Raw genomic sequence first — 26688 nt, forward strand, 5'->3', positions numbered from 1 at the left:
TGTAGGAGATATATCGAGTCACGCACCGAAGCGCATAAATTCGCTTTCATTTCGATGCAAGACGCTCGACAGGAGGTCTCAATGGAACCTGTTTTACTTCATGAATGATTGAACATTGCCGGGAGAACCCGATTCGCCACATTGTCGATAAGTCGTACTACGATTATTTTTTCTGCGCCCGCGTCTTGGGGAAAGTTAAAAATAGATACGGCGCGGTTTGTTCGCTTTCGCGGAAAGGGCTGGACCGTTTTATCTCGCGCATGAATAAGAGACTCGGATTCGAGACTCGGCGTCTGGAACGCATACTTCGTCTCTCGCGTAAGTAGTTTTCTTCTCTTCGCGGAGTGCGAACGGAATGCGTTTAACTGCTCGCGAATGACTCCGTGTTGCTCGAATCTCGTCGTAAGGAAGAATCTTATTCAGCTGCACTTAAGCCATTTCGATCGCCGCTACACGCGATGTGTACCTAATTACAGGAGAGAATGATCTTACTAGTAATTACATAGATAAGTGAGCAACAGGATTAGACAGAATATGCTGACGTGCAAAATTTGCAATTTACTATCTTGAATAAAGTAACGTAATGCATATTGATATATGTAATATATCAATCTAGCATTCATTTTTCTATCAATTTTTTCTCCTCGATTTGATCATTCACGCATCATTGTTTGTATCAAATCTTGGGGAATATATTCAAATCTGAGATACATTTTTAGAAAAATTAATATAAAATTTAATATAAATATTTAATATAAAATTTATTTTATATAAAAATTTAATATTTTTAGTTCAATATTAAATATAACAAATATTTAATAGTTTTGTCAAAGAAATTAATTTATATATCTTTTGTTTTCAAAAGAATTTTGAAGAAAGAAGTTAATTGGTTACGACTTTATCTAGTTAGACAAGTGTAACTTGACATGTCTGAACTTGTTGAATTTTAACTCCTTTTTGCATTTTATTTACTAACCGCGATCGTATAGTTCGTATTTTACGACGTCGTGGTTTTTATCCGAGCGAGATGCTGTTGTGCCATAATCAATGTCTCTGCTCGAACGAATGGATCGAAGAAAGAGCAAACCACGGCGGCCGCGTTTGTCAGGTCTTGATGCAAGAAATCGCAAACGCGGTTGCCTATAATCATCTGTAATCGCGGAAGGAAAGAGAGAGTGAGACTACTAGTATACAACCGGTTACATCGATGTCAAGTTTTTAGAAGGTGCAACACGCTTGTCTCTGAAACTTCATATCGGTTTTTTTTTTTATATGACTGGATGAACGATAATATTCACAAGAGTGTTATTATTTATTAACGAATTTTTCCTGAAGAGAGAAGAGTACAGATTTTCGCAAAACTTTGTTTAAAACAATAAAAATTGGAAAAAAACTTACTGACGATTATATCATCGATTGCTCTACTAATTTATCTCATAATCTTATATCAGTTCATCAATCATTGAAGTTCTCACAATTATAATGTAAATTATCAGAAATTAGAATCGATCATGCACTATGGTTTATTCATATTTTATTATATTGCGTTACACATGGAATATTTTTTATTAAACGTATCCTATTTTTATATGACATATAAAAAAAATGAATTTAATATTGAATTATTTCGATCGAATTTTACCGCGCCGTAGCAAAATATCTGGTCTTGCTTGAAGAATTTCGCGCAAGATGTTTACTTCATCGCAAAGCTGACGTTATACGTCAACATTTTATTTTAAACTTATTTCGAATTGCTTTTTTAGCTGTCTTCTTGCGAATAAATTTGCATGCATTCACTCTCGTGGCATGCAATGTAAAGCGAAAAAAAAGAAGGTAGTCGTGAAAGTTTCGCACAGTCGAGCAGAACGACTCCAGAACCCAGAACACGAATGGCGTTGCAGTTAATTGTCTCGAGGCCTCTCAGGTTTCGTTATCCTCTCCTCTTGCGATACTCGCTCCTGTCTCTCCTTCTCTTCCTCGACATATTCCTACAATCTGTTTTTATTTTTAATTGTATTAATTAATAAGAATGCCCCGTGAGCTCTCACGATCCGTACGTCTCTATATATTGAACAAGGAGAAGGAGCACGCTTATGTTAATACATCTTAATTACTATCACGTTAAATGACAGCATCTTCCTGTTTACGACATTATTGTATCCGATGAAAGCCGACTTTGTGAAACGGCTGTGAGAAATTATAGATTGCGAGATTATTTGATTTTCAAGCTACTTTGTACTTTAGTAGTTTGTTTATGTAACTTCTTCAATTAGAATCTGATATACTACGCTATTATTATTATTTATAATTTTCTTGAAGTATAGATTAGTAGATTTAAATTTAAAAAAATTTTTTATGCAATTTCAAGGCAAATATTTCTCTAGAGAATATTCGCGAGTTGGATATATTTTATAAATATTGAAACAATTAAAACTCTGACTTTGAAAATAGACCATGTCTGACCAATGCTAGGTATTTTTCACTTGTAACGCGGACGAACGCGTTTAAATTTCGTCTCGGCAACGTCAGCGAGATTTTTACCACATAATCAGCGTTTCTCTTTCCGTTACGTATTCATGTAAGAAGATTCGCCATTGAGAGAGAAACTTGGAGAGGAGATACGAACAAAACAGAAGAGTTTGCGATTTGTTCGATGGACTTTGAGCAAACAACGCGATCTATACGGATACGCGAAAGTCGGAAAACCCTTCGGGACAAGCGCATCACAAAGAGAGAATGTACGTAGAAATACACTTGAGAAAAGGAAAGTCTTATCGAGGTGCAAGGACGACGTTTACACGCTACTAGAATTGTTCCGTCAATATGTGTTGCTCGATTACGATTCGGAGCTTTCCGACTCAAGAATCACGCGAAATATCGTTTGCAATTTATTGTGTGATTTACGGGGAAATCAAATCTCGAAAATGAAGGAAATTTTATTTAAAAAATTTGATTTATTAATTCTTAAAATTAATAAAAATCTTTTTTTACATTCTTATTTTATCATAACGCTCGAATTATACATTTCCAGTGTATCATAAAATATATTTTACTCTGAATGTTAAAATATATATTTTTTTTTTAGTTTTGTTACGATATACAGAAAAGTTTGAAAAATAGAGGTAGAAATTGTTTAGGCTTGTTAAACTAATGTTAACATATAATGATCCGAGTGCTGCCTGTGTGTTATAAAATCTTGCTGGAAAATAGCTTTACTAATAGTATTCGAGATCTGAACACGTTAGCCATTCTAAATATTGGCTTCATATCTTGTCAATCATCAATTGTCATTTACGCAGACATGACGCAAAAATTCTTCGTAATCATTTTTTACTTTCAACTTTAAATTTTCAAGCTTATTCATTTTTTATTTACATTTATATAATAGATTGCAAATTTAAAAAAATTATAAAATATTAAAAAAAAAGACAAGAAAAATATTGAAATTAAATATTAGTTTAGCGAAACACCCTAATTAAGTCATACGTTAATTTATAAAATTAAGAATTTAAAAATCTCTCTCTCTCCCTTTAATCCGAAAAGAGATTAAGATATTAATGCATCTATTGAAGAGTAATTCATCAGACTATGAATATTTAATTGTGTATATAGCGTATATGATGTTCGATACACTCGTTTAATACGATAGAGAGTTCTTCCGGTGGTGCAAAAAGTAGAGATCGCTTTCGAAGCTGAGAAGCGAAACGTATTGCGTAATCGACCGCATGCGTGCGGTTTCCGCAACGCAAACGCGTCGACTACCGGTAGTATCTCTTTACCGCGCCTAGCGCGACCAACTATTTTGAAGCTGAGATTTTTAGAAATATAGGTCACACAACAACGCGTATGTGTATATTCGCATCGTCCCCCTTTTCTTCATATCCTGGACGGAGTCTGCGTTGAACGCGATGTGCGATCACCATTCCTTTCTCTTTCATTCTTCTTGATTTGCTGCGAAGCGTGCTAACTTGGGAGATGCACGTTCCATTTGCGACATATACCCTGGAAATATGTTTGAACTCTAAGTAACATTTCGTTCGCGTTTTATTTTTACTCGATGGAAGTTTGAAGAGAAGTAGAGAGAAAAAACAAAATCTTTATTGTGACTCAGAGCGCGCACCCTATTCCAAATATATATACCAAGTTGGATGGGCTTGTCTCAAGTTACACATATTCTTCTGTACGATAAGTGCACATGAGATACGTTCTTCTGATTGGGAAAATTAGGAAGGATATTTTGTTTTTATTTTCGAAAAATTAAAAAGGAGATTATAGAAAATAAAAAGCCTTCTATTACAGGAAAGTGATCTTGGAATCTAAAACAATTATTTTAATCAAATTTTTCAAATCATATTTAGGATGTTAATCAATTTAAAAAAATGTAAAGGAATTTATTGTCAAATTACCATCCTTAATTATGTCTCGTATTATATTAGAAGTCTTATATGAATTGCACCAATGCTAAATCCTAGTTGGCTAGTTTTCTTGACCAACTAAACTATTTATCTTATAATAGTATTAAAGATCTCTAAGATTCTTAAAGAGAAATATTTATATAATTTGTAACAGCTCTTTAAAAATTAATATACATATAAAAGGCAATAAGAGCTAATTAAGTTCTGTTATTAATATTTATTTGTGGAAAAAAATTTTTAACATAAAATATTAGACAAAAAAGTTCGAACGTTTCGGTTGCCTTTTTTCAACCTTCTTCAGCGCATCATTTAAGATTAAAGATTAATAGAAATTAACAATAAATTATTCATAACTGTCAATATACTAAAACTATACAGAAACAGAGTTATTCGCATAAAACTACGTCAAGATATTATTTTTATAAAAAACGAAATCAACGCATTTTTTAAAAGCATGAGCATTTTTATATATTTTATTCCTCGAATCGTCATTTAATGTAATTGTCGCGAAACAGATCTCTCGCTAATTGTTTATAAAGGAATATTTATCTATGCATTACTCTCACTCTCATCTGATTTTACGTAAACGCACTGTTCTGCTCCGCTGACAGTTTGCCTTGCTGGACTTGGCGGAATCTTAATCTCGTGAAAGAAGGAAGCGACCTAAAAAAAGAACGCGCCCGGAAGAAAGTCGTCTCTCGTGCTCTCATCGGGGTTACTTACCTCCGGTCAATTTATCACCGGTCGCGATTCGGTCGTTACCGGCGAGGCGAGGGCGCGAGATCGTGCGAGATTTACGTCGAATCGGGCCGGCGCGACCGTCCGGCTGTTACATTTTTACGGTCCTTCGCGACGGGAAATTTAACGGGGTCGCGCGACAGTGAATCGCGACCCGGGAGAAATTCGACGTCCGTAAAGAATTTGATTTAGTCGCGATCGCGGTGAAGTTTCTTGTCGACGCCGCGATTCCCCGTGTGTTTCTTTACGCGCGACACGTGTCGCGTCGTCAACTTGTTGCTTCTGCGATTTTATCTTTTTTTTTTCATTACTATATATGAATGATTTTTCTTTTGATATAGCGAAAATTCTTTACTCCAAAAATACTAAATTAGGAAATAGGATGAAAAATTCTGTTTATTACTTTTTTTCCAGCTTCTGACTTGCTATCTTTATTTTATGAAGTGTTTCATCTTTTTTTTTATTACTATATATGAATGATTTTTCTTTCGATATAGCGAAAATTCTTTACTTCAAAAAATACTAAATTAGGAAATAGGATGAAAAATTCTGTTTATTACTTTTTTTCCAGCTTCTGCTTGCTATCTTTATTTTATGAAGTGTTTCATCTTTTTTTTTTATTATTATATATGAATGATTTTTCTTTTGATATAACGAAAATTCTTTACTCCAAAAATACTAAATTAGGAAATAGGATGAAAAATTCGGTTTATTACTTTTTTTCCAGCTTCTGACTTGCTATCTTTATTTTATGAAATGTTTCATCTTTTTTTTTCATTACTATATATGAATGATTTTTCTTTCAATATAGCGAAAATTCTTTACTCCAAAAATACTAAATTAGGAAATAGGATGAAAAATTCTGTTTATTACTTTTTTTCCAGCTTCTGCTTGCTATCTTTATTTTATGAAGTGTTTTATCTTTTTTTTTTCATTATTATATATGAATGATTTTTCTTTCGATATAGCGAATATTCTTTACTCCAAAAATACTAAATTAGGAAATAGGATGAAAAATTCTGTTTATTACTTTTTTTCCAGCTTCTGACTTGCTATCTTTATTTTATGAAGTGTTTCATCTTTTTTTTTTTCATTATTATATATGAATGATTTTTCTTTCGATATAGCGAAAATTCTTTACTCCAAAAATACTAAATTAGGAAATAGGATGAAAAATTCTGTTTATTACTTTTTTCCGGCTTCTGACTTGCTATCTTTATTTTATGAAGTGTATACATCTGTTTTAATATTTTCTAGAAACTAACAGAGATTACTTAAATTTTTTTAAAGCGAAAAGTCATTTATTTTTTCGTGACAAAAGTTATATATTTTTTCGTGACAAGGTGTAAAAAGTGAAACTTGGGAAGAGTTTATTGCGGTTCTTAATTTACCGTGCAATCATGCGCGTGATTAATTTTATATCATTAAATAAATTTTACACTATATGTGTATTATAGTTTCATTTTTATTTATACTTTTGATATTTTGAGATGAGCTATGCAAGCCAAAGGCTCTTTCGGTGAAAACCACCTGATTCTGAACCAAGCGATTATCATCTTTCGTATGGGAACGGCGCGTATGTGGACCAACTGATCCCTAGATAAATTTAGCAGATTAACCGCATTAGTCCGGATTGTTGACCCGTAAGACTCCTATACGTGCCGTTGAACTCGTTCCAAAGCTTTGAAGATTTCTCAATAAGAGAAATTGTTCGTTTCAACTAAATGGACGTAAACTTGATTTCGAATCAATCATGCAATTTAAAAAAAAAGTAACCTTTCCCTTTTGAAATGTGAATTTAAACTTAAAAAAAAAAATAGATTGTTTGTGCAACGATAATCTCATTTAAAAACTACTCGATTTTTAATTAAAAAAAATATGAGAAAAGTTACAAAATTTATATTGTCTTTTAATGAAAATATTAAATAATATTAAATATTAGAAATTTTAGAAAATAAAGCTAACATCGAAACATAGTTTAAGTAAATAAATCCAAAGTTTAATGATTAAGAGCAAGATAATTTAACATAAATAAATAAATATAAAAGTAATATAGATAATACATTTTTTAGAAAATAAAATATTTTATGTATAGTAATACTGTATGGATTATTGTGCATAAATTTTCAGAGTTAACAGATTGTAACATTTAAAAAACAGTAACCAGAAAAAATTTTACATATTATTAAAATTGCATGAATAAAATCGCTCATGTGTTTTATAAAAGAATTAAAAGTCATTTATTTTTCTATTTGAACAATAAAAGAAAATTTCTAGTATAAGAACATTTTATTTTATTCGAACAACATTAAAAAATATTGATGTGCATTTATATATTTGTGGAAATAATATACTTTGTCTTCGGAAAAAGATCCGCATGAATCCTTTGTCCACTTGCCAATAAAATTTCTGCGCGTCGTAAGGATGCGCGAGCTTGTCGAAGAATTCGCGGTTCGACAAGCTGGCTATCGTCCCTTGCGGATGCGGTGCTTAAGTGGACAGCGGTTATGCGAAAAACGGCTAATAACCGCCATCGGCGCGGCAATAATTTCCGCGATGCGATTACCGCTGCGCGAGCATGCACGCAAAATAGCACGTGTTCTCAAACGCAATGCGCTACCTGTGTTGCAGCTCGACGACACGGCGCTCCAGCTGTACAAGGGCGGAGATTATGGCGCTTATCTGGACCTCGAGGCCTCCATCAACGAGCAGCAGGAGGAGTTCGAGGGCTTCTACGAAGGTGAGAGGTGAGTGTCACGAACGATTCATATGATAATAATTGGCCGATTTTACGAAATTGCGAGGATCGCGCGAAATTCAATGTTTAATATCTCTGACATTTTTTTGCGCTCCCACGTAGCGAAATTTTATTCCATAAATTTTCTCTAATTTTTATCTACGTGGATATACGTATATAAATATGTATAGGTATTCTGATTTTCCGCGAACAGAGTTTCGCGTAATTTATTTAAATTGCTCGTATATAATGATAGAGGCCATTTTTGCCCTCTTAATTGCACTCCGGGATAGTTGTTTTCTTGCATGCCACTTGAAGTCGATCCTGTTAGGATAGACCCTGTATCTTTACGAGCCCCTTGCGATTGGACTCCGGATAATCACACGGTGGACAACCGTAAACCTTAGAGTCGCCAGAATAATGAAGGATATTTAGGTGAGGAGAGGACAACGTGCGCGTTTCCTCGGCACAATCACAGCGGGATGATTCGCGATTCAGGTTCCTGAAAGAAAAGCCAATGGTACTTTGAACAGTTTCTCTCGTTAAATAAAGACCCATCTCGAAGTAATGCGTCAGATACATCAGAGATCGCGCAAAAAAGTTTCGGCAGACAATCGAGCAATTAGATGAACAGGATCATTTTAATTCTAAATAGCGTATCAGTGAAAGGAATAGTTATCACTTGTAAACAGAATTTAAATGCACGTCATGGCTATAAAATAGCGGAATAGTTTGCATTAAGCACGCGCGTCATTTTGCGAACCATCATTAAAGTGTTTTCGCTTGCGGAGGAAAAGTTTTAATTAAAATGCCGCAACACGAAATTACTGTAATTTATTTGATTGCAATTCTGTGGGGCGTAATTTTAGGAAAAAATTAGGCTTTATAACTTATACGCTATGCATATCTTAAATATAATAGATTGCATTAAATGTTACATATTCATAATAGTTATGACATTTAATAGAATAATCTAACAATTGTTTAATTTTTTAATGATTCTTCGTAGCATATCTTAAATATAATAGATTGCATTAAATATTCATAATAGTTATGACATTTAATGGAATAATCTAACAATTGTTTAATTTTTTAATGATTCTTCGTAGCATTACTGGGAATTTTTAAAATTGACATTTATTCTTCAAGATAAAATTTTTTAGTGAGATCACAAATTCATAGCCCTTTTACCTAATCTTGATTATAATTAAAAATAATGCAGTCGTGCGCGTTTTTCAAGCATTGGTTCGAGATGCACATTTAATGAAATAATCTAACAATTGTTTAATTTTTTAATGATTCTTCGTAGCATTACTGGGAATTTTTGAAATTGACATTTGTTCTTCAAGATAAAATTTTTAAATGAGATCACAAATTCATAGCTCTTTTATCTAATCTTGATTATAATTAAAATAATGTAGTCGTGCGCGTTTCTCAAGCATTGGTTCGAGATGCACATTTAATGAAATAATCTAACAATTGTTTAATTTTTTAATGATTCTTTGTAGCATTACTGGGAATTTTTAAAATTGACATTTATTCTTCAAGATAAAATTTTTAAATGAGATCACAAATTCATAACCCTTTTACCTAATCTTGATTATAATTAAAATAATGTAGTCGTGCGCGTTTCTCAAGCATTGGTTCGAGATGCACATTTAATGAAATAATCTAACAATTGTTTAATTTTTTAATGATTCTTTGTAGCATTACTGGGAATTTTTAAAATTGACATTTATTCTTCAAGATAAAATTTTTAAGTGAGATCACAAATTCATAACCCTTTTACCTAATCTTGATTATAATTAAAATAATGTAGTCGTGCGCTTTTCAAGTATCGGTTCGAGATGCACATCTAACTGTAAGGTGTGCATCTAGTAGCGGGATATTCGCATCCGATGAAATATGCAGAAAACCAGACGCTGGTTTTCTTCGTTGAAAATGCAGCGACGGCTGCGGCAGTATATTTGCGGTCTGCGTATCGAATTCGCGTTAACTCCGCGAAGGCTAACCGTGCTCGTTGAGTATTAACGCAGGTAAACTCCCCTAGGAGGGCCGAGGTAAGTGCGACATTAAATTTAGTTCTCCTTCGAGAGCCGTCGAGATCCGTGTCTTTTCGGTGACTTTCCATTCTCCTCTCCGAACCTACGCGCGATTGCTCACCCACGTCGAGCGTGTGTCAGGGAACAATGGCATCGAGAAACGCGGAAGCGCGCGTGTCATTTTTATTTTTATCACCATCTTTTCTTTGTTCCCACGCAAGAAATATTTTCTACGCGCACAGTCTATTGAAAATTTATTTATCAAGATCTGCGCTTTGATATCATTGAAATGGGGGAAAATAAGATGAAAACTCTTGATCCTCTTCGCGCATTGTGTCTTGTATGTATGTACAGTACTTCATTTAATTAGGATACATTTTCTTTGAATTCTTCGCAGCTCTCTTCAACAAAGAAGAATTATAAAAGTTATTTTAAAAAATTAATGTCAAGTCCCATTTTTTATTCTGATCGCAGAAAAAAAGAGATGTTGCACAGTTGAACAATTTCTGTTAAATTTAACAGATATTACACGTCCTAAACGGTTCACAGAAATTTTTCTGTTAATTGAACAGAATATGGATATGTTAAATGGAGACACAAATATTGTGTTAATTCTTTAACATAAAAGAAATGCAAAATTTCAAATAATTTGAAATAAATTTTTAATGTAAAAATTAACAAAAAATATATTAATTTTAGATTTTATCATCCCCGCTTATATTATAAAATAGAAAATCAACATTTTTTTCTGGAAATTTTAACAGAAAAATCTCGTTACTAATAAAGCAGAATATATTAATTATATAATTTATATAAAAATTATTAATTATATTATTTAGAAGAAATTATAAGTTCCACACAAAATATATATGATCTAATATTATATAGCAAAAAATAGTTTATAAATATAGAGTTAATTTCACAACGGAAATGTAATTAGATATCACTTATTTCTTTCTCATTTTAATTTTCAAGTTTAAATCTCTTGATATAATAAAAGAAAATGAAATATTCGTAGAAATAAATTCGGTTTATAATAAAATAATTAATAACGTTTAAATTACATTTATCTACATTCTGAACATTAAAAAAATTGGCAAAAGCTTTTTTAGTTTTATTCACTTTTAATACAACTATCGACGTATATGTGTGTGTCTAGATTTTATTTAGGAGCAAATTTATTTAAACAATTAATTAGACGAGATTGTGTCTGCATATCAAACTTTTTAACGATCACAGTTGAAAAATTTCTGTTAAATTTAACAGATATCACATGTCCCAAACATGTTAATATTTTAACACAAGAACTTCAAATTTAATTAAATGCAAAACTTCAAATTTGAAATAAATTTTGTGTAAAATTTTTTTCTATAAATTTTAACAGAAAAATCTTGTCACTAATAAAGCAGAACATATTTATTGTGTAAAATTAACAATAGATGCACATTGTGTTATTTTTACATTTTTTCAGTTTGTTTTAATAATTTAACATTTAAGTTCAATGAACAGAACAGTAATATGTTAAATTAACACATGAACGTGTTAAATATTTAACACAAATTTTTCTACTGTGTACGGGGTAAAAGAAAAATAATTTCGATTCCGAAGAAATCGAAAGGCGTTAGGTGCAGAATTCTAAGTATAAGAACTCGATTTTCTTTGATGCATGGCCGCCCTGCGGGCGACGTGGTCGCACACCTTAATTTTTGCAGCAGATTGATCGAGGCCGGAATGGTCTCCCGCGCACGCACGCTGGAAACAAGATCGCTTCCAGTCCATTAATCGACACCGTAGCACTACGTCGGAGTGCGTACTCGATGCGTCGCCATCGATCGGATTGCATTTCGTCGGTCGCCAGTTCGAAGGCACGTTCGCGCGAAATGTCGAATAAACGCGCCTGCAATCGAACGAGGGGGAAAGGTGAGAAAACAGGGAGATTGAAATCGCGCTCTCGGACCGTAGTGATTTCGAACGACGAGGGGGAGTTAAATAAATGTTTGCCTGCAGAGATATGCGTTCCAATATTTGAAACCCCGGAATTTTCGCGAACCGCAAAATGACATCATACATCGTTCACCGTACTCCCTTCTTTTCTCCGCCTGTCCACTTCACATGTGGTTCCATTTTTTTTTTCTTCTTTTTAAGCACACATACACACTCACACATATATTACACATGTGCGCTTAAGTTGAAATAACTTTCCGCGACGCGTTTATCCGATAAACCGAAGCGGAAACCGAGTTTTAGCTTTATCGAATCAATTCGTCGTGATTAAATGTAATCAAAGAATAAAGATATTAGCATCATTTGCAATTATTTATCGCGTGCCGAAATTATACTGTTTTATTTATAGCATGTCTTAAAATTATAGCCCAACTTTGATTGATCTCTAAGCGTTTTTAAATTAACGCAAGGATGGCTTGCAAAAATATTTTGTCGGCGATAGATTTAGAAATTAGAAAATTATGTAACGATGAAATTGAGAGAGGTCGGTAAAGTAATGTCATATATTTTCCGCGATCGCGGTTTACGATTTTTTCTCCCGTTGGCGGCTTGGAAAGAAAAATTCACGCTTTGTTTCCGGATCTGCCGGTTATGACTGGAGATCGCTCGTAAAGTGCTAAATTACAGAGCTTGGCTGCTTACCTCCATGGCGAATCGCCTGTCATTGCAAACGACGACAAGCCACCCACGACGGTTTACTTTTGCAACAATTATCTCGTACGTGCAAAGTATGTAAAAGTCGGCGGCAGAGAAAAATTATAAATCATTTTCACGCACGCTTGTGTATCAGGTATATTATCGCGTCAAAATGGAGTTTGAAAGAGAATTTGTCGAGATATGGATATTTTTTTTTTTTTTTTTTTTTCGTTAAATTTGTATAATTTGCGGATGTCACGGGCAAAAAATAACGTATATAGGAGGAAGGTAGTCAGCTTTCGCGCTGGTAACAAATCGTTTATCTTTGCGGTAATGCCTGGCAATTGTACACCCACGCGTACGAGATAGCACCGCGTGCGTATCCGCGATATTTCTCACGCAGGCTGTTGCGCGTTCGCGAAATTAATTTGCGTATATCTGCATTCTAGGCGGTCATCTGCGTCTGGCGCATAAATGGTTCCGCGCGCTAACAAATTGAGAAAATCTCCGATAGAACGTTGCAAGCGCTTTTTTTATAAATAATTTTTTTAACTAATTCTACGAATTAATAAAATAATCGTATTGCTTTTTTTTTCATAGGATATTTGAAGAATAATACAAAAATTTATTATACAAAATAAATAAAATGTTTTCTACAATTGTGAATTTTGGATAATCGGAGTAATTCTTTTTCAATTGTAGAGATTATATATCTGAAGATATTTTTGCATTTGTAAATCTTTTTATGACTAATTATTTATATTCTGTTTCCGCTTCAATTTTCATTAAACATTTCGTTTAAATACGAAATATTTCGTTTAATGAAAAGCGGAAACAGAGTATAAATAATTAATTATAAAGAGATTTACAGATGCAAAAATATCTTTAGATATATAATCTCTATACAATTGAACAAGAATTTTTCACAAATTACTCCAATTGCAAATATCTAATAAAGGATTGTAAGAAACTCGAATATTCATTATTCTATTTGTTTAATTGGATCCACTGCTTACTTTTATCTCCGCGCAGATAAAATAACACCGTGATCGTATTTTTTATTTTCGTGCTTATCCTGAGAATAAAACCTACCTATGGGTCTCCGTTTTTTTTTTTCGAGGAAATTAATCAGCCACCAGAGAAAGTAGACAGTACTAGTGGAATGTCGAAACTTATCTCTATTCCGTGCACGGCGTACTTAACTGAAAGGAGGTCCCTGTGGACTTTATCTAATAAACTTAGTGTCATCGCATTTCTCTCATGCGCTCTCTCATCTTAATTCTCTCTCTCTCTTTTCTGTTTCTCCACAAAATCTTACGTAACCTGTTTGAATGCGCGTAGGTACCAGCATACCGAGAATACATAATTATAATGAAAGGTGTATACATGTATATCTGCGAATATAACAATTCAGGGGGAAGGAAACATTATAAGAGGAAAGAGCTGGACAGAGAGAGAGGATAGATATTCTTCTAAGAGTTCAATAACCAAGTACAATAAGTCACTAAACGTTGGTATAGACGTCGCGATGAGTAATCAGCTTCCTACATATCGGATTTTTAAAATGATTAAGATATATACTCATATGGTGGTATTTTCTTGGCATATTAGTATGCCATAGATCAAAGTTCAATTTATTTTTGTTCACCGATATGATACATTATTATTATAATTCTAGACGATCCTTAATATATATACTGTCATTTTAGATTTGAATGACAGTAATATAAATATATTCATTTATTTTTTTAGAATTTTTAGCAAATGTATATATATATATATATATATATATATATATATATATATATATATATACACCTTTGCTAAAAATTCTAGAAAAATAAATGAATATATTTATATTACTGTCATTCAAATCTAAATATATCCAAATCTAAATATATCCAAATATAAATATATTTATTTATTTTTCTAGAATTTTTAGCAAATGTATATATATATATATATATATATATATATACCTTTGCTAAAAATTCTAGAAAAATAAATGAATATATTTATATTACTGTCATTCAAATCTAAAATGACAGTAAAAGTTATATAATAATATACTATATTTATCTCATTGTTGAAGATTAGAATGCAGAATTTCTGAGAAACTATCTTTCGTCCGTGCCGTAAAAATACATTCTTAGGCATGTAATGAGATCATTTTACTCAAAGCAGTTGTATGAGACATATTGTAGCAATGCGGTGCCATATGCGATGACTCGCATGGTCGCTTTTGAGATAACAGATCTTTTGCATGACAACGGTGATCAGCCTTGCTGGAATCGTACAATTTACCCGATCTGCAGTGCAAACTATGCTAATAAATCGACTCATTAATGTCATTGCAGACTAGCGTATGTCAAGCGAACAGCGACATGAATGTTATTAAGAGCGACAGTTAAATAGGAACGTAAATCAGTCCAAACTAATCTATAATTTAAATTGATATTAGGTAAATTAATTGCGATTATTGAATCATCGAAACTCGTTGAATTCAGACTCTTTGTTTTCTTCAGATTATTAAATATTCCATGTGTTAAACTCTATTTCAAATTACATTTGCGTTAAAAATATTAAATTGCAATCACGATATTTTACTAAGAAAATTATTTTAGCTCTGATAAATGTTGTTTCTACAATTTTTTATAATTATTTTTAATTTGTTTCAAAATGCATTTAAGTGAATATATAATTTAGCAGCACATTCGTTTATTGCAATATGTATTTTCGCGCTATTTTTTATGCTTGTTTCTTGTAAATGGTATGATGAGAAATTTTTAATATGAATATTGTATTATATTATAGCACATAAAATAATGAGACTTTTTCTCAGAAAGTCTAGATTTTTTACAAGAATTTACTTTCTTCGAAACTGTGCATTGTTTGCAAGTTTCGAAAACTGGTGACTCACGTGCTTTAAGAATAGTTTATGCATTGCACTTATGATCGTTGTATATAAAATAGTTCGGGAATCATTTGGCGATGAAATAAATTGCATTCCAATATGTCGAAATATGATCTTTTATTGCAATTCGCATTAATTGCAGTTTTAACAAAATATCAACAATCTTTCACATTTAATCATATATGAGATATATTTTGTACCCACACTTTTGAAAAAAGTGACATTTAAAAAAATTATTTAACAAATAATATCCGCAATATTCTTATCAGCATTTGCACACGCGATAGTGGTAATTTTCAATGAAAGAAGGCGCGACATTCATTATTATCTGCCCCAAAAAGCGGAGGCTTACGAACAGTTGGCGGCCCGGCTCGGAATAAATCGTGTAACTGGGTTTCGAGATCTATTCCCAAGATATTCGGCTGGGCGTACCTCTCTCGCAGCCGGCCGTTTTCACGTTTTATAAATATCTGTTTGTAACGCACGGCAAGGCTTTGAGCGAGACCGAGCGACAATGAGTCAACGCGCGTATTATTATAAAAATACACTTATTGACAAAAAAATTTAACCACTTAGGGAACACAAACAACGAAATTTGATATACAAATGTACGTCATAGAGATTTCAGTTCAAACGATTATACTTTATTGGGGTGGGATGAAATCGAGTATGCGAAGTTAGTCACTCATTTTTAAAATTTTGAAAAATTATTAGAGCTCTGGCTGCTCTCTTGAAGTTCTCTATAGACTATAGAAATAGTTCCGCCGTTTAAAGCAGCGAAAATAGCACTTGAAGTTACGGGGGCTAACTTCACATTTTTTTCCAACTTTGAGGCCGTATAACTTTTTTTCTATTTATTTCTCGATAGAACTCTTCGGGGAGCTATCAGAACTTTCAATAAAATTGCCGATTTCCAAAAAAATTGCGGATTTGAAAATTTTCCTGCAGGGTTAAAATTTTGTTCAATAATCGGCGCAGTTCTGTTGGCAGTTCTGGCAGCCCTCGAAGAGTTCTATCGATTATCCTTATTGTTTAATGCGCTAAAATTAATAGAAAAAAAGTGAACTTAGCACCCCGTAACTTCAAATGCTATTTTCGATGCTTTAAACGGCGGAACTATTTCTAATAAGATTATTTTATATCATATATATTTTGCATTCAACTCTTTATATGCATGACTTTATGCAACTCCTGATATTCCAATCATTCCGGAGTAAAATAATGCAAATATCCTATTGTGTTCAAAAATTGTCTTATTGACCTGTTGTGGTCCTAAACTAGCAATTACATCTATTGTTTGGGAAAGCGATTTTGCAACGCGGAATCATTTGGCGCGTTCGTCGGAAGAAAGGCGATGAATATATGAGAGAAATCCATTCTCTTCGGGGTCAGGGATTTAAACTGTTGCGCCGACGATCTTCTGTCATAAGACGCATAAGAATGCTAAATCTTACGTAATATCACAATTAGTCTCGACCGTGAACGTTTATTTGACGTAGCGAGAAACTCATTGCTCGAGACATCTGACACAATTAATCAATCTGCAAATATTACGTAAATGCACGAGCCAAAGGTCGGTTTCCTTAAATCCGAAAACGCGTTTGTTCATTACAAAAAATGCTCGATTTTCGGTCAAAAGAACGTTCACGCGTACAACATTTGCCTTAGGTTTATTGTACTTCGATTGGAATAGACTTTGATAAATGAAAATGACATGCCAATATATATGGGGAAATATGTGTGTATAGATTGATACATATGAATGAATACTCTAATTTATCTTGAATAGACTGATACTTAATATTAGTAAATTATACTACTAAAAATGTAGACCGATAATTCAGTTATTCTTATAACAGATTTTCAGAAAATTAAAAAAATTATTTAAATATTTTAAAATATTTCCCGTTTAAATGTTTTACTATTTTGAGATATAAAATATGCATTATACATTTACGCATTATATTTTTATATTATTTATTATAATGAAATATAAATTAGGTCAATTTTCTCTGATTGGTCCATGAAAAGACGAAACTTTTTTATCATTTAATTCTATATGATTGAACGCTATTTCGATACTGAGCACTTTAAATATAAATTTGAAGTTAAACCGATAATTTTATTCCGGAGATAAATTTTTATTACCTTGATAAGAATTTCGTAGCACGAAATGTCAAGAAATTTCTGCTTACTCAGGAAAGCCGAGCAGAGGCTCAAAGTTTCGCGGCGAACATCTAGACATTTGGCCATATTTCAGGGACTTAATGCACTATCTTTCCAATCCAATACTTATGGCGCTAGCAAGATTCTCAGAGGAAAAGCAAAAATTGCCGCTTGTACCACGTTGCAGCATATTTCCCGGATTGCATCGCGTTGTTTTTCTTTTATTTTTCCGCTTCCTAAGAGAAAAATCCTATGCACCCGTATATAAAAGGGAAAAATTTCTCTCTATATAAATACGATAAATAAATGCTATTAATGAACATACACGTATTATTTAATTAATTAAATGTAAACACAGTTACACAAAACAGTCACTTTTACGAAATAAATCATACCAAAAAAATTATATATGCTCAGTAATAATTCGAAAACTTTTCGAATAAGTCGATAAGTAGTATTTTGGGGAAAAATGTATTCTTGGATATCGATTTACTGTCTATTCAATGAAAACGTCGCGCCGGCCGGAAATCCCACATCAGGAATCGGAAAATATTTCCTCGATTAAGAAACGCCCAGTCACAGACTAGAAGTTTCGTGCCATCGCGGATGGTATAAAAGGCTGAAAGTGTAGGATGGCAGAGGACCTTCGTATATGTGGCCAGCATATAAGCTTGCTTCGGGACGCGCTTTAAGCGATATTTCAGAACACTTTAACTGCTCCTTTTACTGCCAGGTGGAACTAACTCCTGCCTGGCGCTGCCTAGGCATTGCCTCGTAAACTCTAGGTTGGCCAGTCATCTGGCTAGTCATAACTTATGATCGTGTCCGCGTGTTAGAGTGTCTGTTTTTAGGTTCTTCCTTGTTAGCATGAATGTACCTTGCATAGAAGCGCATACTCCTTCTAATACAATTGAAACAAGAAGAAAACATTTTTAATTATATATTTGACGTTTTGTCTACTGCAAATACATATATTCCATATTAAATACATACAAAATAATTTTTATATAATATATATATAATATAATATATATAATATAATATTTATATAATATATATATATATATATATATATAATATATAATATAATATATATATTATATGTATAATTATAATATTTATATAATATATATATAATATAATATATATAATATAATATTTATATAATATATATATATATAATATATAATATATATATTATATGTATAATATATATTATATATTATATAAAAATTATATATAAATAATATACATATATACATATTAAATATATAATAATAATAAGTTTCTGAATCTGAAAAAATAAGCACATGTAAATGCAATAAACTACATAAATTTTTACTTTCTACTAAAAGAGAGAGCTTTTCTCAAGAGCAAGAAATCGCAAGATTCGAAGTAAAAATTGAAAGACGCGTTTGCAATTTTATTCGTCACATCTATTTTCCACGTAATCGAAAGGAACGTAAGTCGGGATAAGAAAGGGAAGCTGTAACACAAGCTTAATCGCTTGTGATCCTAAAGACTCGAAGCTCGAGGATTGGATGTAACCTCCGCGATCGGCTCGCGCCACACGTAAGCTCGAGAGCTTTTGGATTTAGGTACATTGTTGAAAACAAATGGTCCCCTGGATCAATGGCTCGCCGCATCGGCCGGTAATTACGAGCTGTTACCACGCAAGGGATGAGAGAGGGAGGCCAGACCCGTGGATCAGGCATTGCCTCGTTACACAATTAAATTTACGATCGACTCGAACGCGATCGGACATTGCGCCGGTAGCATGGGGGCGGATATAAATCGCGGGGCGTCGGTTTGAGTTATACTCGATTGGTGATGGTCGATTAAGGTCGACGACAGGAACTCGTATATTTCGCGCAAGAAACCGTGCATCGGGACGATGAGCGGGAAGCGACCGCGTCTCTCGAGATTTTATGGAAGAAAAGTTTAATTTTTATTTCCAAGAAGAGAAATGCTTTATTTGAATTTAGTCGAATTTTTTTTATACCCCGTGTTTTGTTACACTTGCAAAACAAATAAAATGATAAATGCATATAAGTAAAATAATTGATCAATATTTGGATGTAAGAATATAATATGTAAATTTAGTATTAAAATTAAAATTTATTTTAATGTCTTCTAAAATACAGAATCAAATCAATTAATTTCTGAGAAATAATTTTTTATAAAGTTAGCATTTTTATTTTCTCGCGCAAATTTATTAGTATTGTTTTTTCAAGAATAATTGTAAGAAGAGTTAGTCAAATGAGATAAATTAAGAATACGGCCCGTACATATTAGAACAAGTTATTCGTGCAAAAATAAAGAAGTGTCAACAGAAGAAATAAGAGTGACGGTGCGCATTGAGACTAACTATTCCGCGTGGTTAACTCAAATAAGGAAACTGTCTCACCGCGAACCGTAAGAAGTTCTGAAACTTTTCCAGAATTTCCTGGAAGAGAATTCTGTAGAACTCGATGTATAATGCTGCGGCATTTTACAGAGGCGTATCTGTAAGCAAAAGCGGTAGGAAGAAAAGTGCGACTCGCTCCATTCACGATATCTTGCTCTGAAACTTTGTCGCATTGTGTCGTGAAATTTTGCGAGCTTTTTTTCCGACAACTCTGAACTTTTAGTAAGTTTTTTTAAAAGTTGATGTATCGCGATTTTTATTTTATTTATGTCGGATTATGTCATTAAATTTTGAACGCAAAATTCGCTTATTTTATAGAGAAAGTCTATTGTCAATAAATCTGCAACTTGTAAATGTGTATTATATCACATATATCAACATTTTTCAGCTTAGATAAAAATACAATAATAAAGAGAACAGGTTATCATTCTTCTAATAGGTTTCGCACATTAATATTTTTAAAATAGTTTTCATACACTATTTTTTGAGATAAATTTTTTTCGAATTAATTTATTAGGGAAATCTAATAATTATTATTATATTTTTACATTTTTTTACAAAAGGTGCTTATTTTTTATTCTTGAATGAAAATTAGAAAATTATACAGCACTGCTGATTTCCATCTCACATTCTAAGCATTAACTAATTTTGTGATAGTCGGAAGGGTACATCTTGCTTGCAGTGCAGGCCAAATGCAACCGCGAATGCACATAGATGCATCCCCGTATTTGCGTAGCTATTCGTACGTCGTCGTTGAGTGCACAGACATGTTTCTGCGGCCGATGTGCATTTCGTATATAAGAGAGATACAACTCCTGTCGATTTGGTAATTTGTGCATATTCATGGTAATGCACCGATGCATATCGTTCCGCGTTTGCGTTTCTCGGCTTTTGAGAAAAAAGCGCCCTCGTTAGTATCGTTTTACGATGGTTTATATACGTGTATGTTATAACGAAGCGTTATCGTTAAACATTGCGTGGCCTCGCGAAATTTATACATATTTACACATCAATAAAAAGTTTGGAAAACTTTATTACGTTGCGTGTCTGAATCGGGATGGCGGTATCATTAATCTTTTCTAATAATATAAATTTGTCTGATAAGGACAGCCAAGAACAATTTTGTAACTTAATCAGAAAGTCTTAAATAATGCATTTTAAATATTTTTTAATTGTCGAAAGTTATTTACTCTAATTTGGGTTATTTATTAATACGGTTATTCCAATGGAATTAACTTTATTCTTTTTCTAAGTTCTCGTAATGAGAAATTAGAGAAATTATATATATATATATATATATATATATAAATTAATTATTATATTATATTTTATATTTAATTCAATACAATATGTTTCAATCATTAGATTGAAATAAAAGAAATTAAATTTTTTTAGTCGAAGTCATGAATTAATTATGAATTTCAATCAATAAGAGATTAAAGATATTCTCGTATTATGAAAAATTTATTTTCTTTTAGCTGCTGCTTTATTTGTTGTCTTAAGATAGAAAATTCTTTATCGCATGCTTCAAACTTCTTTGTGTTATTCTTCAAGAGTAACTCTATCTCAATATTTCTTATTTTATCTTTATTTTTAACCGTCTTTAATATCCGACTTATGTCTTCTATTAGGATGTTTCTTTGGAAAGAGAGAGAGAAGAAGAGAGAGTAACGGCTACTCGTTGTATGATCGGTCGATGAAATTTTATCGTCCGCATTTTATGATAAAGTATCTCCTAGCATGAAAAGAGCATAAACTTCTCGCAATTTTCGGAAAATAATCTGTTATTGTGAAAATAACTGAAGCGAGTACGAATACTTTCTAACAATATGTATTATTCAGACTTAGGAAAATAAAGTATTCTTTTTGAATAGCATTATAAATAATTTTGCATTAAAAATATATTTATAAAATTAATATTATTGCTTGTTGATATTAAAAATATTAAAATATTGTTTTTTAATATTTTTATGTCAAAGACATAATAAAATAAAAAAATAATCTAAGCAAATTGAATAGAATTAAAATATATTTATACGAGACTTCTAGATTAATTTTCTATGAAACCAAATATTATCTTTCTTAGCAGTAATGAATTTTTGAGCTCGTCGTATTTTTATTTTATCACAGATTTATTTATATGTTGTACAAATCTGATTTTTCGTGAAATAACAAAGATTTTTTCTTTCCCTTTTTTCATTAAAAACTATTTTTTTCGAGAGGAAAACGACATTCTTTCAAATTATTTGCGATAAGCATTTATGTAGTATAGGCGGGATAACAGTTTTTTTCTCTGCATATTTTTCTATTTCCGAATGTACTGTGATGGCAAAAATTCTTTCATGATTTTTCTTGAAATCTCAGTTTTTCTCTTGCTTTACACGTCGGAAGAAAATCGAAAAATTTAAAGAAGGTGGAAATGAAGCGGATTCTGATCGCGCCGACATCTCGTAAGCGGGGATCTATTTTTATCTTTTATGTCGCGGTGGAAAACCCTCCATTTCGATTTTGATCTTGATCTTGTGCGCAACCAAAAGCACCTTAAAACCACGTGTGAAATGCATTCGCATGTGATTGGTATTCTATGTGCATATCCCGAATCATTTGCGTTTATTTGCATTTTTTTCTATCAATATTTTGAATAAATCGTTAATAGTTTACAAGACTTTTATTACATGACGTAGAAAACTTCTATCGCAGAATATATTGAGAACAATAATTATAAATATGATACATTGATTTATTCAGTTAAAATATTTGTCGACTATCATGAGAAATATGAGTGCAAAAGTATTAAAAATAAAGTTAACAGAAGAAGATTTTAAATGATTCTATCACGAAAGATTTTATAAAAATTTATTAATCTATAAGAAGATGTACTTTTCTCTAACTTTGACAAATTATTGAAAAAGGAAATTTGTCAAGGAATAAAAGGGTTGAGAAAAAAAATGAATATTACTACTGTATTGTTATAAAAGATCCGGTTTTCGTTTCTTCCTTGCTAGCAAAAATTATGTTATCATGTATATTTCTTTTGCCATTACCGTTCGCTAATCCAGCAGAGTGATTTTTTTTGTTGGAAAAGAATAGCAACGAGAAAAGAGGCCGCAACGAGTGGTCGTACAAAGCAACGAGCAGTCTCCATAGTCTTTTCGGTATATATCTTTAATCCTGAGATTTACGCAAAGCCAAAGAGTTATGGCCAGACGAACGCAGGATCTTATGGTAGAATTAAAAGAACTTGCGGTTTTTCTCGTAAATTCTGTTACAATAGCGAAACCTTCACTGATATAGTGATGAAATAAACTTTTGTTGTATGTAGGAAAGCCGACAATTTTATGGACGATACGCGCGATTGTGGATTATTTATATACATTTAGCCGAATATCTAACGATTAAAGCTTTCCATAAAATTCTGCTTTTATAGACAAGATATTTTACGGAAAAAGAAGAAATATTCTTCATTTTGTTTAAATTAATATGGTTGTTCGTGTGTTTTTGCATTATAAATTTTGTTTTGCTACTTCGTTGCAATGCTTGTTCCAATTTACATTTTTTCTCTTATCCTTATTTTGTTGCTGCAGCTCTCGCTTCTTTACTATTCACTAACTCTCAAAGAGAGTAAAATCTTCCGTAAAACGGATTTCATTAATTGGATGGTCGCGAAATGGAGAGCTGAACGGTGAAATTGATAGCTCGAGAAGTTACAGCATCTTTTACGCTCCTTGGTCAAAGGCTGTTTTGCGATATTAAAACGAATAAAATATTTACAAAGCGTTGGCCTGTATAGTTTTCTGCCTATTTTTTATACGTTTCTAAAATCTTTCTTTAATCTCAAGCAAGATAAGTATGATGGATCTTGGCCACGTAAATATAATTACTTATATTAATGGTTCAATTATTTAGCTCCCTCTCTATGTAAAATTGAATATTTTTAGCAAAATATATATTTTTAAATTATATAGAATTTATAGTAGAATTATTTTAATGACCAAAGTAAAATTATTTTAAAATACTTTCATATTAAAAAAAATTTTTTATTAATTAATTAATGGTTCAATTATTTAGCTCCCTCTCTATGTAAAATTGAATATTTTTAGCAAAATATATTTTTATATTATATAGAATTTATAGTAGAATTATTTTAATGACCAAAGTAAAATTATTTTAAAATACTTTCGTATTAAAAAAATTTTTTTATCTTACTGAACGTAATCACAGTAGTATTACATATTTTTAATTGAAAAAGAAATAAAATAAAATATAAAAGAATGTTATTTTAAATTTTACATATTTCTATTTTTTCAGAAAATGTCGGGAAAGGTATACGTGTTTAATTAAACGAACACCGTCAAATTGTACAAAGCCAAATTAATTGAGTTACAATTGCTTTGGTGATGTTTCTGTTAACGCTTCAGAATATTTGAAAATAATGAATTTGAAATTGATTTACATAGTATAAAATAATATAGTTACGCAAATCTTGTTTAACTCTTGCGATCTGCAGATTATTGTTTTATCTAATTCGATTATCTAACTTCTGCTATAGAATGTGCTGAATAGAATCTGTTTAAAAGTGTTTTCGATCAAATTTTATCATATATAAAATTTAATTCTATTTAAATATAAACGAATAATTTTCGTGTAATTAAATTAAATATGAACTTATTTCTAGTATATTATTCCTTCAATTTGTGCGTTACGTATTTGATTAAGTAAACGCAATTACACGTAATTTCCGAATAAAATTCCAACACAGCGAATATAAATTGTGAGAAGGTTTCTAGAATGAACATACGCTTTACCAAAGGAAGTAGGAGAAATGCAATATTATAACGTAAAGCAATTAGCGAATGTAGCTGAATATGCAAAACACTCTCATTAAATTTCGGTGCCTCTGATCTTGGACGGTGTCCGTTATTTTTTCGTCGTCGTAAAACGGACCGCACGAGCAATTATATTCATCGTCTCGTTAAATTTATTATGACGAAACTTTTGGGCGGCCATTATCTTGAAAACGCGACTCGCGCCTTTAATTCCGGTAACGTGCAATACGCGTTTGTTGCGAGTTTTAATTAAATGTGTCACGTTCGCGGGATCGCGCGACTGATCTTGCAGTTTAAGCGACTTTCCAGGCTAAAAAAGAGGGCGTCTTTTTTATGCCATCCACCGCTCCATTGCCCATTCTCCCTCCGTTTCTCCGTTATCATTCCTGCGAGCGGAAATGCAAGGCTCGTTCTTTTTTCTTTCGGAAAACTGATAAAAAAAAAGGTTCTTCCGGAAAAAAAATCCGTGATCTCATAGACCATATAGACATGCTATTTCAAAAGTCGCGCATATTTCGCGATTGCAAATTCTTTAATAATTTTGAGTGATTCTCGGTAACGAGAATTTGATGGAATTTTTTTGCTTCCAAGATAACTTTTATATCTTTTTAATTTAACATTACATTTCTTAGCAATTAAGCTTGAGATTCAAATTACGTTAAGGTAAAGTTTATTTGAAATGAAATTAAAATATTTATTATATATGGTATACTGCTTATAATCGGCGATTTTCTCGTCAAAAATATATAGTTTATTGCTGAAAGAGTGATGCAACATGGGAATGCACTTTTGTACATTAGTGAGAAAAAGAAACATGATTTCTAAGTTCTTTCGAGAGTGAATCCTTTGTTTCTAATTATTGATGCTCGAATGATTGAAATAATCATCTTGTCTTCTTCACAAACTACAATTTCTAGCTGTGCTATTGCTGAAGCACTCTGTATATGAAGTGCATCATGTATAATAATTCTTTTGCTATTCAGCTCAGTCTTCTTGTGTCACCCTTTTTGTCTCTGTCCTGTTGTCTTGGTCTTTTTCTTTCTCCGTTTTTCGTTCGTACGCGAGTAGACTCACTGAAATCTTGAATTTCAGAATGCCCGAGTCACTCTTTGCAATATAATACGTACGTTTCATATCGAGATATTGATAATATACAGGATGTCCTTCATATCGGTTTCAAAATTGAAACCAAAAGATACTTAGATTACCATATGATCTTAAACACATATATAATATGTGTACGTATATTGTATATTTAATTAATTCATTAATTTGATCAATTTATGCATTAATTTATTTAAATATATAAATATATATATTTTATAAATTAAACTTCGGCTCGTATACAATTAAAATATGTGATATAATAAAAGGCCAACTTAACGAGCTTATATGCTATTAATTGAACAATAAACATTGTTCAATTAATAGCATATAAGCTCGTTAAGTTGGCCTTTTATTATATCACATATTTTAAATATATAAAATAAAATTAATTGCGCGAAACAATTTTATTATCTAGCTCTCTTGATTTAATTTCAATGAATTTGTTCAATTCTTTATACTTGAAAATATATATATTGAGGTGAAAAATCGCTTTCTAAGTTTTTGGTATATATTTATAATAATGAAAAATATTTAGGACGCCCTGTATATGTATCCTATATATATATATATATATATATATATATATATATATATATATTTTCTCACGCGAAGATGACAAGCTTTCTGTCTAATAGTTTTCGTGGATCGGATTAAATGCATTTTAATTTGATATATTTACACTCACAATCTGCTGTG

The 26688-nt window shown here is 31.8% G+C and overlaps 1 protein-coding gene across 4 annotated transcripts in view; it reads left to right on the forward strand.

The window, feature by feature from the left end:
• Fhos (Formin homology 2 domain containing) overlaps window positions 1–26688 on the forward strand; it is a 183127-nt gene that overhangs the window by 69864 nt on the left and 86575 nt on the right. For all 4 annotated transcript variants that reach the window (XM_085481670.1, XM_085481671.1, XM_085481672.1 and 1 more), the window contains one exon: window positions 7785–7900. In XM_085481670.1, coding sequence (XP_085337796.1) covers window positions 7785–7900 — 116 coding nt within the window. The remainder of the gene's footprint in view (window positions 1–7784; window positions 7901–26688) is intronic.

Source organism: Nylanderia fulva, unplaced genomic scaffold, assembly GCF_048542155.1.
Source record: "Nylanderia fulva isolate GAGA-0341 unplaced genomic scaffold, ASM4854215v1 Scaffold19, whole genome shotgun sequence".
NCBI lineage: Eukaryota > Metazoa > Arthropoda > Insecta > Hymenoptera > Formicidae > Nylanderia > Nylanderia fulva.